This window comes from Microtus ochrogaster, chromosome 18, assembly GCF_000317375.1.
Source record: "Microtus ochrogaster isolate Prairie Vole_2 chromosome 18, MicOch1.0, whole genome shotgun sequence".
Classification (NCBI taxonomy): domain Eukaryota; kingdom Metazoa; phylum Chordata; class Mammalia; order Rodentia; family Cricetidae; genus Microtus; species Microtus ochrogaster.
In genome coordinates this window covers 20,970,047-20,982,115 of record NC_022020.1, presented here as the reverse complement: position 1 = coordinate 20,982,115, position 12,069 = coordinate 20,970,047, and the positions used below count along the sequence as shown (strand labels likewise).

The 12,069-nt window shown below is 47.2% G+C and overlaps 1 protein-coding gene across 2 annotated transcripts in view; it reads right to left on the bottom strand.

The window, feature by feature from the left end:
- Window positions 1–242: 242 nt before the first annotated feature.
- Ercc3 (ERCC excision repair 3, TFIIH core complex helicase subunit) overlaps window positions 243–12,069 on the bottom strand; it is a 33,261-nt gene continuing 21,434 nt past the window's right edge. The window contains exons 11-16 of one of the 2 annotated variants that reach the window (XR_003377730.1): window positions 11,587–11,683; window positions 8,921–9,038; window positions 7,351–7,469; window positions 5,442–5,594; window positions 2,834–3,409; window positions 266–846 (exon numbers count right to left, since the gene is read on the bottom strand). Coding sequence is in view for 1 of the 2 variants with exons in the window: in XM_005355873.2 (XP_005355930.1) it covers window positions 3,278–3,409; window positions 5,442–5,594; window positions 7,351–7,469; window positions 8,921–9,038; window positions 11,587–11,683 (619 nt within the window). In the remaining variant the exon portion in view is untranslated. Of the gene's footprint in view, window positions 3,410–5,441; window positions 5,595–7,350; window positions 7,470–8,920; window positions 9,039–11,586; window positions 11,684–12,069 lie in introns of both variants that reach the window. The other variant, XM_005355873.2, reaches the window with a different exon arrangement.

Genomic DNA, 12,069 nt, shown 5'->3' with positions numbered 1-12,069 from the left:
AGGGAGATTTGTAGAGGTCTGGAGAGAGCTGAGGGCTGATATGATCAAAATACATTATATACATGTATGACATTGCCAAGGTAAAATTTTTAAATATCAAGAAAATAAAGCGGAGAGCAATGAAAACACCCAGTGTGTTTATAATATACTCTCTGCCCCTCTGCACACATGTGCCTTTCTGTATGCATACACACAGAGAGAAAGGCAGTGGGGGAGAAATCAAATACAAAATAAACTTACTGAAAGAACTAAGACTTGGGCGTGAAAACTATAAAACACTGTTGAAAAAGGTTTTGTGAGACCCATTAAACAGACACCCACAGTCCCAAGAACTTAATCATCAGGACAGCATTACTCTGCAGAGTTATCTATGGATTTAATGCAACTCATATCAGAATAGTGTCTTTTGTGGAAACCGACAATCTGATTCTAAATTGTATTTAAATGAGACTCAGAACAAGCAAAACAGAACTGAAAAGCTGAAGGCCGGGCTTCCTCATGTCCGCACCTTCCTCCTGGATATGTGTCCTAGGTTGCTTTTCTGTTGCTTTAATAAGCACTCTGACCAAAAGTAACCTGGGGAGGAAAAGGTTTATTTGGCTTACAGGTTACGGTCCATCATCCAGGACAGCCGAGGCAGGAACTCAGAGCAGAGCTGGAAGCAGACGCAGCAGCAGAGACTGCGCAGACACACTGCTCACCAGCTGCCTTCCTATCACTTGCACTGTTTTCTTTCTTATATAATCCAGGGCTGTCTGCCCAGAGAGGCGCCACGCCAGTGGGCTTGGCCTTCCCACATCAGTCGTTAATCAAGGCAATCCCTTGTGGAAGTGCCCGCAGGTCGATCTGAAGGAGGCAATTCTTCAACTGAGTTTCCTCTTCCCAGACGACTTTAATTTACTTCCCACTGATACAAAACTAACCACACACTTCAGTAACCAAGATGTGTGGTACTAGCACAAAAACAGACATCTCCATCGGTGGGAGAGGATCAAGAGTTCAGAAATAAATCTGGAGACCCACAGTCAACTCCTTTTTGAAAAAGGAACCAAGACAATTTGAATGAAAGAATACCCTACGTAAGTGGGACAACTAGATATACGCACATAAGAATGGAGTAGGACTTTACCCATCCACTGTGCAGTAAGTAACGCAAGACCTGAGGATATGGTTCAATGATAGAACACTTATCTAGCATGTCCAATGCCTTGGGTTCAACACCCGGCACTGAAAAACAATTCACGATAGATCAGAAGACGAAATGCAATAGAAAAAAAACTATAAAACCTTAAACTTTGAGAGCTCAAGTCAGGCAGCACTCCTTAGAAAAGAACCCGAATGCAGCAGAAGACAGCACCTGCCCTGCAGCAGGAGGACCTGCCTGAGCCTCAGAACCTATATTAAAAAGCTGGGCACGGTACTGCACGCTTATAACCCCAGCGCTGGGTGCCGAGCAGAAACAGCTGAATCCCGGGAGCTTTCTAGCCTAGTGAGCTCCAGGTTCAGTGAGACAGCTGTGTCAAAAAGGAAAGGCAGGGTGGCTGAGAAAAGACAACTGACATCAACTTCTGGCTTGTGCACGCATACATGTGCATGCACGCACACACAAGTTCTTAAAAATTTAAAACAAGATAGCATTCGCAGGGAGGTGAGAATTCTCGCAGCCCTGCCATTGGCAGCAGTAAACAGGGGCAGCACACAGGCAGCAGGAGCAGCATGTAGCAGCCCCTGGTGTTGTAACTGCAGTCTCAGGAACTGTGTTGGCTACTTTCCCCATTGCTGGGACAAAATACCTTTAAACAAGTTAAGGAAGGGGTTTACTTCGGCTCCCAGGTTCAAGGGTACAGTCAGTCATGGCTGCAGGACCAGGCGTCAGTCATGGCAGCAGGACCAGGCGGCAGCTGTTCACATGGCTGCCACAGTCAAGAATCTGAGGCTGAGCAATGCTGGTGCCTGGCTTTTTCCTTTGTATTTTAGTCCAGGATCCCAGCCCATATGATGGAGCCAAGTGTTTGGGGTGGGTCTTCCCACAATTCTCCCAATCTAGAAACTTCTTCCTAGACAGACCCATGGATGTGTCCTTGGTGATTTTAGTCTAGACCCATGGATGTGTCCTTGGTGATTTTAGTTTTGGTTGTGAGCCCAGCCTTTAACGGCTGAGCCATCTTTCCAGCCCTCCTAGGTGGTTTTAGATCCTCTCAAATTCATGATTAATACTAAGCATGCAGTACTGGCCTGTAGCGTAGGCTTGCCTTGAATTACATGCACCAATTGTAGAGAATTGCAAATGAAGCGACCCACGTGTGAGGAGCCGCCCCCAAGCGTGGCTCCATCTGCTGTGGCCTGGATCTAACAGTTTGTGGCTGCCCATAGAGGGAGGGTCACTCACCCTTTGCTGGCTGACCTTCCCTCCTGCCACCAGCCTTCTTACGGATGCTGCCGATTGCTTTGCTGAGATCCAAACCAGCATTTGCAGGCTTCCATCCCTAAGGACCAGAAGCTACCCAGGATCCTCCCCCACACAGTTTTAGCTCCAGACTGAGATGCTGAGGCACTGAGCCTCAGGGACTGAGCGACCACCACCGAGTCCTCAGACTCTCAAGTGTGGAATATTAAAACCTCTCAGGTTGTTAATATTTCAAAGTAAGTTAGCTTAATCAATTCCCATCAGTTCTGTTCCTTTAGAGAGCCCTGACTTATACAGAGCTTAAATTCCATTTGTTTTTATACTACAGAAAGGAGAGCCCTGAGACATAATTATGAGACAGGGAACTCCGCGGATGCCATTGAGTTCATTTCCTGTTGGCCATCTACCGCTGGGCATGGGGCCTACCTGTAAGAGGAGTCTGTTTCCCTTGGAGAACACTAAATTTGCATTTGCAAGTGGCTGTCAGTTGGAGATGGCTTCTGGGTGAGGACGGGAACATGCATCCACTTCTCCTTCCAGCTCCAGGGCCCACCAATGCCATTTTTTAAATTTATTCAGTAGAATAAAGACAAATGTGCCTTAAATGGTATACCTTTTATATACAGAAATGATCCACTCTCAAAAAGTTTCAAACAAACAAAAACAGTCTTTCTTTCTTTCTTAAAGCCTGGGCAACCCATGAAGGCCACGTCAAAGCCCAAACACTGATAGTTTCTCAGCAGTCAGTCAACAGGTATTGCATTAGATCAACAGTAGGAGAGTACATAGACTTGAAGAGAAAGACCGAGAAGTCTTTTTTTTCAACCCTGATCCAGGCAGCCAGTCTTCAACTGAGTAACAGGGTGGGTGTCACTTCCGAAAGCGTTTGAAAAGTGGGTGCACGTGCTTGGTGGAAACTTTGCTTCGGGAGGAGTGGTATTCCATATACACAGTGTCATCCGCCCCAGACATAGAGCTCATGGTGCCAAAGCGTCGGGATGCCTGTGGGGGGGAGGGGAACCAGGCGAGGTTAATCACCAAATTGTGTGTGTGTGTGTGTGTGTGTGTGCGCGCGCGCGTGTGTTTACACACATGTGGTGTTGTGCATGCTAGGTAAGCACTCTACAGCTAAGCTGAAGCCCCGGTCATTTCAATACAGTTTTTAAAATAACACTCTGTGGCCTGGTGAGTGGGGTGAAAGTATCTGCAGTGCAAACAGGGCAACCCAAGTTTGATCCCCAGAACCTACAAAGAGGCACAAGGAGAGAAAAGACTCCAAAGACTGTCCTCTGCCTTCCAGAAATGTGCCCTCCACACATACAAACACACACACCCATATGCACACAGATACACATAATACATTTTAAAACAGCCTCTGCCTTCCACTTTCTGTGTCTTAGGCACTGCATATATACTAACTCCCCTGACCCTGCAACAATTACAGTCTTAACCTACAGCACAGGAAACAGAGGCACAAGAGCATCTCTTGAGCCAGCTGCAGCTCCTAAGAAAAATGGGACTAGAACACTGCCCAGGCACTGACGGAACAGAGCACTACAACGGCTCCCTTAATGATAACTCTTCTTTCTTTTGTGGTTCTGAGGGCAAAAGCCAGGGCCTGAACTGTAGACAGACATTTTGTCACCGAGGCACATCCTCAGTCCCTGCACAGAATCTTAAAGTTAGGGTGCACTGGGACTGGAGAGGTGGTTTAGCAGTTAAGAACTCTGGCTGCTCTTCCAGACTAGGGGTTAAATTCCAGCACCCACTGGAAGCTCCCAACTGTCTGTACCTCTGATTCCAAGGAACCTAATGTCTTCTTCTGGCCTCCAAGGGCACCAGGCCCACATGTGGTACACAGACACACATGCAAGCAAAACACCCACATACATTAAATAAAGAAATAAACAAAAAGAAAGTTAAGGTGGGAGTCTCTTAAAATCTCCTAAGACTTGATGCAAGGCTGTGAACCAATAGCTCAGCTCCATAGCCATGAGCAAATTTGAGTGTCTGTAAAATGGGGGTGGCCAATTTTGCTCCAAAGCCGGGTGTGGAGCTAGGGAGGGAGGCACACAACTTTAATCCCAGCACGTGAGAAGCAGAGGCAGAAGATCTGAGCTCCAGGCCAGACAGAGTTACCCAGTGACACCTATCTCAAAAACACAACACACAATAAAAACAAAGATGGGTGTGAACAGCAACCACACAGGCCAGGGGTCTGGCACAGAGCCAATTTGCATGGGCACCTGAGAACTCACCCCACGTCCTCCACAGGCTCACCTCAGGGTCACCTGGACTAACACCCAAAGGTTACCTTGGCAACCCTGGACTAACACGCAGACTGCCTGGCATGAGAAAGGTCTTGGCTGGGCCTTGCTAGTACCTGCCCAAGCAGTAGCTGCTGCTTCCTTCCCGTCATGCTCTCGCTAACGCTTCCCTGTTGGCTTTACTATCACTGATTTTGGAAATGGGCATTCCTGCAGCAGCTGATTTAGTTGCACTCCCCTCCTTAGAGGGCCAGACTCCTCCTCATGATGTAACCACTGATTACACTGCACTCACGCCTGGGCCCAGAGGGTGCTTACTAATGTGTGTGAAGTCTTTTTAGAGAACTCTAGGGTTTCCCATGCACTGAAACTACAGTTTGAGTTCAAGACTCATCTTGAAGGCTGAGCTCTCTCACTGAGGAGGAAAGCAGGGTGAGCCAGGAAACCCCAGAGCAACAGATAGAGCACTCACTAGCTTGAGAGCCTGCAGGACTGTCATCCCGGGCCCCAGTTACCAGGCTGTAGTATGGACAGACGGGATCTCAGTCACTGCTGCAGTAAGCCCCTCTATCTGGTGATACATTTACAGGAGACCTACTTAAAAAATAACAGGGTTGTTTCTTCAGAATTTTTAGCTTTCCCCCAATCCTACTTGCTCACATGCTCACAGGCTTGTGTGTGTGTGCACATGTGAGCATATTATGTATATACACATGTGCCCACATACAGTGGATATCCTCCAGAAGGATATCTCTCTCTCCACTCACCTGGCCAGATCTAGAGCCAAACTCTCCAGCCACCACCTCTTCCTCTGCGTCCAGATCAGAGGCCGCCAGGACCTTCTGCAGGAGCTGCTGCTGCTCCTCTTTGGTGGAGAATGCCAACTCTTCCTCCTCCATGCCAGCGAGCTTTGTGATCACCTTCAGGAGCAATGGCAGACTTTGTTGTGCTCACCTCCAAATCCCCATTGCACCTGCTCCTGGTCTCCTCTTCCCACCTCCACTGGTCCAACCAGAGCTTGACTACTGGTTAAGACAGAGACTAGGATACTCCAAATGGGCATACCACAAGAGGAATCTTTAAACCAGGAAGGGCAGGAAAACACAGAAAGGTACATGCAAGGCCACTCCAACCACTCACTACCTGGCACCTGGGCTTCCAGCAAGGAGTACTTTATTCATACAGGATGTAAAGAATTCACTGACCAGGCCTAGAGATAGCTCAGGAGACAAGAACACATGCTGTTCTTCAGAGAACCTGGATTCAGTCCCCAACACTCACATGGTGGCTCATAACCATCTATAACTCCATTCCAGGGAACCCCAAACCCTCTTCTTGCCCCTGTGGGCACTAGGCACACACATGGTACACAGACACACATGCAAGCAAAACACTCATAGCAAAAATTTAAAAATAATTGACCAGATTTTCTCTCAGAAGCAAAATGTCCTCCTGGTCTCATGTCTGTCGCTTTGATAAACCCCCTGACCTAAAGCAGCTGTGGGGGAGGGAGGATGGGTTTATCTGCCTTACATTCCAGGCCACAGTCCACCACTGAGGGAAGTCAAGGCAGGAGCCTAACAGCTGGCCTGCTTGCATTAACTCTGACCAAGGAACTCACTTCACAGCTAAAGAAGTGTGGCATAGCTGTTCTATTGAAGGCTAATAATGGAAACCTCACCCATGCTTGAAGAGACCAGTGAAAATACATCTGAATGGTGGCTGCTTCTGCCCTATTTTAAGAGCAGACACACACAGTAACAGATGTTGCTATTTTCTTTCTTTGCTTATTTATCATCTGAGATAACAGCAGTGGTTAAGAGCTGCAAATCTGTATCAGGACATTTGTAAATGTAATGAAAAACAGCATTACTAAAGGGACTGCCATCTATTAAAAAAAAGACACAATGTGTGTGGTATGTGGCCACACATGGGTGGCTGATTACGTTAGGTGGAGTCACTCCTTTGGAACTTCAGCGTGGCACAAGGAGATGTGACTGAGTGTCAAGCTGACACAGGGACACCTGTCAACTTGACTACATCCAGAATGAACTAAAGGCAAACTGCTGGGCACTCGGCTTATTTGAAGCTGAAAGATCCACACTAAATCCAGAAGATGCGGACCTTCTAGTGGCAGCTCAGAGCAAGGGGCATGGAAAGGGGAACTTGCTTTGGCCTGCTCGCCCTCGCTCTCACTGTCCAGTCCATCTGTCCCACTTCTGCAGTCAGCACTAAATAACCAGGCCAGGCTAAGCCCGCTGAGACGTGCAGCTTCGATGAACTACCCAGACCACACAGAGCAAGCCAATCTGGTGATAAACACATCTATCACATCAGCTCCGTTCATGTAGAGAACCTAACACTAAGACGCTGGAGCGTGGCATCCCGATTAGTAGACCGCAATTGGGTTTTTCTTCTCTGCTTCTAAAGACATTCCATTCGTCCCTCACAACAGAACCTTGGACCAGGCCTCTCCAGCTAAGGAAGACATCTCAAAAAGGAACCCCAGGTGTTCAGATTCTCAGTGACTGTAGGGCTTTGGTACCTCAGAACTAACAGTACAGTGTTTCCCCAGCAATTTACAGAGACGAGAGAGCAAGAAGCCTGCATCAGTGTTGTCCCAGGCTGGTGCCCCCATCTTTGTCAAAGTCTAACCAAAAGTAAACAAACACATACCTTAAAGCTGTAACCTTGGTCTACTAAAAATCTCTGTCGCTTGGTAGAATAAGCCATTTCCTGTGTGTCCTGGGACACCAGCGAGTAGAAAAAGGCATTGTATTCCTCCGCAACCATCCCTACGGGAAAAAGGTGAGATGAAATCCACATTAGTCGCTGAAACACGGGGTCCCGGCTAGAAGCCAGCACAGCAGTGGGCAAGCTCTTTACCCAGTGTGTGATCGCCCTGACTGCAGGGGATGTCATCAAAATTAAATTCTGTCTGCTCTGAAGATCACCATCAAGTGAGGGAGAAAAGAGCTGAGGACATTGCTCAGCAGCAGGAAATTTGCCCTAGCATGCTTAATGAGGGCCTGGGTTTAATCCCCAGCATGGCAAACCTAAAAACAAATAAACTTAAAAAGAAACAAAGAGGACAAGGAGATGGTAAAGCGGATAATGGCACATGTTGCCAAGCTTGGTGATCCGAGTTTGATCCTGGAAACCCGTTAAAACAACCATCAAAGGGCCACAGTGATTGGTCTGCAAAGGAAAACAAACACACAAGTTCCTTTCAGAAATGAGGTTTAGTATAATGAGAGAGCCTCAGGCCATGGCTTCGTCTCCATGCGTGTAGGGAACCATGCAGCTGCCTCAGCCTAGCTGTCTTGAGAGGCGTGCATCCGAGGTTTTTCAGGTTAGAGACCCTGACATGGTATGGTGGAAGGAAAGCAATCAGACAGAAAGGCTACAATATATGGCGGTAGAACAGGAGGCCTTAAAGGGAAGAAGAGGCTTCCCTGAAAGCCTGAAGAACTGCAGCGAGAGTGGGAACAGAGAGACAGCTGTCATGAGAGGACCACAGTGTGGAGGCCAGAGCAGCGTTCAACTTCAGACTTTATTTCTGATCTGACGTGTATGTTTGCATGTCTGTGTGAGTAGATGCCACGTGTATGCACTTAAAAAGACCAGAAGAGAGGATGGCTCAGTGGTTAAGAGCATTGCCTGCTCTTCCAAAGGTCCTGAGTTCAATTCCCAGCAACTACATGGTGGCTCACAACCATCTGTAATGGGGTCTGGTGCCCTCTTCTGGCCTGCAGACACACACACAGACATATTGTATACATAATAAATAAACAAACAAACAAACAAACAAACAAACAAACCAGAAGAGGGTGTTAAGATCCAGTGGAGCTGAAGTTACTAGTAAAAACAGTCATCAAGCCAGGTGTGTTGGTGCAGGCCTTTAATCATTTGGGAGATAAAGGCAGGCATAATCTCTGTGAGTTCAAGGTCAGCCTGGTCTACAGAGTGAGTTCCAGGACAGTCTCCAAAGCTACAGAGAAACTCTATCTTGAAAAACCAAAAATAAAAATAAAATAAAAGCCATTTAAAGATACCATGGAGAACATGGACCCCCATGGCATGAGAAGTAATGAAGATTCTGTTCTGGGCTCTGAGCTCTGCTTTGGGCCCTTCCCATCAAGGTCTCCAAGCTTGAAGCAAAGAGCACACTGTGACTGGACACACCAGCAGCTCACCCCCACTCTTCCTAACCTGCCTGAGGCAGCAGGGGAAAGGGAGCCTTTACCTTTTTTGGCTCGGAGTACGCGCCCCAGCCTCTGGGCTTCCTGCCGTCTGGAGCCACCGTGGGAGGAGATCTGAATGAGGACGTTTGCTTCTGGCAGATCGAAGGATGTGTCACCGACCTGCAGAAATAAGTAGTTTTATATAGGAACGGTAAGAACAGAAGACCATCAACTAGTCCAGATTTAAGTTTTCAATTTCAGTATCCTGGGAATGGAATTAGGACTTCAGGCAGGCCAAGCATATGTTCTCCCACTAAGCAACCTCCCCATCCATCCCTGGGTGAGACTTGAAGTTAGTGTTGGGGATAATTTAGAGAAACATCCTCTTTTCCTCTTCACAGTGGACCTCTCCAGAACCTAGCCATAATTTTTCTTTGTGCTGCAGAAATGGATGGGTCTGTACAAAAACCCGTCTTACTTGGTGACAACGGCAGCAGCACAGGAGGGACAAGACAGACAACAAAGGGCACCACGCACACAGACCTCACCGAGCACCAGCTCCTCAGCTGGGGTCTCAGCCCAGAGAGGTCTCCAGTCACAAACTGGAAGAGCATTTCCGGCCACGACCACCAGACTGGAAATATGCCTGTCCTCCAGACTTTAGTTCCTTCTTCACCTGAATCTAAATGGCAGCTTCTGAAGCTATGGGTTAGGTGTCTGAGGTGCTTGCCCCCCAGGCTGAAGACCTCGTTTCAATCCCTGGGACCCATGGAACAAAAGGAAAGAAGCAATTCCCACAGGGGGTCCTCCGACCTCCACACATACAACATGGCAAATTTGTGCTACCCCTCTCCCAAATAAATGAGTGAACAGGTGTGAGTAAACAATTGTAAAGGCTTCTAAGTGTTTATCAAGTGCACACTCTCACTACAGACAGAACACATTGTGCTCTGTGCTTGTCCTCACCTTGCAACACAAACAAAAGTTGCTGAAAACCTCGACTGTGCGTACAAACTTCTCTGTTCTTCTATGATGGTGTAATTATGGAAAACAAAGGCTTTGGTATTTTCCTACAATCATCTCCAAGCATGTGAGTGTTGAATTAGTACATCTTTGTGTTAGAACGCTTAACTTTAAAAACTGTTGCTTTAATGCTTAACTCCTGAATTTCATTAAAAAAAAAAATCATTCCGTAAATTTGGGCTTAGGATTAGAACAGAATTTCCAACAGTCTCTGAAATGGCTCCAAGCATACTTCTGCTGTTTTGAACTATGTATTTATGCAAAACTGCATTCTTAGCACTGACAATTATTAAAAAAAAGAATCCATCAACTCTGAAAAACACTGACAATGTTCTACAGTCTACAATAGAATCTTCTATATCCTGCAGTGTCTGCTGAGATCTAAACTTCAGTAAAAGTAGCAAGCAAGTCCACCACACTGATGGGAGAATTCCCTTTCATCTTTAACAACAGTCTCCACCGCTGTAGTTGGTTCTGGGATCCTGGCCACTACAGAGACAGATTCGTATGTGCTTATGGGTTTGTAAACCAGGAACCCATATTCCAGGACAGTGACAGGTGCAATTCTTACTTCCCAAAAAAAGTGCACAGACTTCAGGATGTCAGACTCTAAAAACTTGAGCCGGCTAACTGAACAAATGTACCTAGGGCTACACCTCCCTGGCCCCAGCAATTGGACCCGCCCACTCCTCCCTGGCGGCGGGCTTGTTGTGGTGTGAAACTTTCTTCCAGCACTCCCACCCTACCATGCTGCGGCCATCTATGTGTGTGCCCATTATGTAGGGGCTCTCCTAACAAACAAAAGAACATCCACTGCAGTCTCTGCTGAACCCCAAGCCCCAGACCTTTCACACACATAAAAATGTCTTGAGTGAAAAAAGGTTAAAAAGACTTGTTTTACACCACCGGGTCAGACAGTGGTGGCACAATCCTTTAATCCCATCACTTCAGAGGCAGGAAGATCTCTGTGTTTGAGGCCACCTTGGTCCAGAGAGTGAGTCAAGGATAGCCAGGGCTACACAGAGAAACCATGTCTCAAAAAGCCAAAACAACAACAGCTAAATAAATAAATAAAGACAGGAAGGAATGAGGGAAGGGAGAGAGGGAGGGAGGGAGGAAGGGAGAGAGGGAGGGAGGGAGGAAGGGAGGAGTGATGTATGCCTTTAATCCAGTGCTTAGAAGGCAGAGGCCAGCCTGGTCTACAGAGTGAGTTCCAAGACAGCAAGTGCTAGAAACCAGAATATAATAAACAAACAGAAGAAAAACCCTGGATCATATGGTGGCAGTGACACCACCCTGAAGCTTGGTCGACCAAGTCCACTGTGGCACTGGCCACCCACCATCAAGGCACATCAGGTACCAGGACAGAAGCTTCCCAAAATCCAGCATCTCCAGCTCCAAAAAGGAAGCGTCAACCAAATACCTGCTTTTGCCACAGTAGGTAGCACACATTAGTGCCTTCTATAAGGAAATACAATTTAAATCTCTACTTCCCAGGGAGATGTGGGACAAACCCGAGGAGCAAAACGTCCCCACAAATAACCTGTACGACTTAAGAACCCTCCGTTATTTCACACCTCCCAGAGCTGCCACTCCCTAACCATCATCCTGGGCTGGAAAGTAAGCACAGGAGGCCTTCAGCAGGTATGAACCATGTCCAAGAGCTCAGGTGCACCTCACGGGCACAACATCCAGTGCCACATACCTTGGAGATGAAGATAGTGTTGATTTTGGGGTTGTGCTTGAAGTTCTGGAGAATCTGCATCCTCTCTCCCTGGGACGTGGGCCCATAGATGAAAGGTCTAGAGAATAACAAGGGGTTTTAGAAACAACACAGGATCACACATGGGATTAGAAACTACTTTTGCTAGCCGGGCGGTGATGGTGCACACCTTTAATCCCAGCACTCAGGAGGCAGAGACAGGCAGATCTTTGTGAGTTTGAGGCCAGCCTGGTCTATAGAGCTAGTTCCAGGACAGGCTCCAAAGCTACAGAATTCTGTCTCGAAAAACAGAAAGAAAAAATAAGAAAGAAACCGCTTTGGGGAAAAGCACTGACTGCTCACCTGGGCTCACAAGGTAACTAAAGCAGGGTTCAAGCTTGGCATCTTTGCTTGCATTTCATGTTTGTGTCCTCTTCTTTCTTTCTCCTTTTCTCTGTATACCAGCCCTAGCTGTCCTGGAACTGG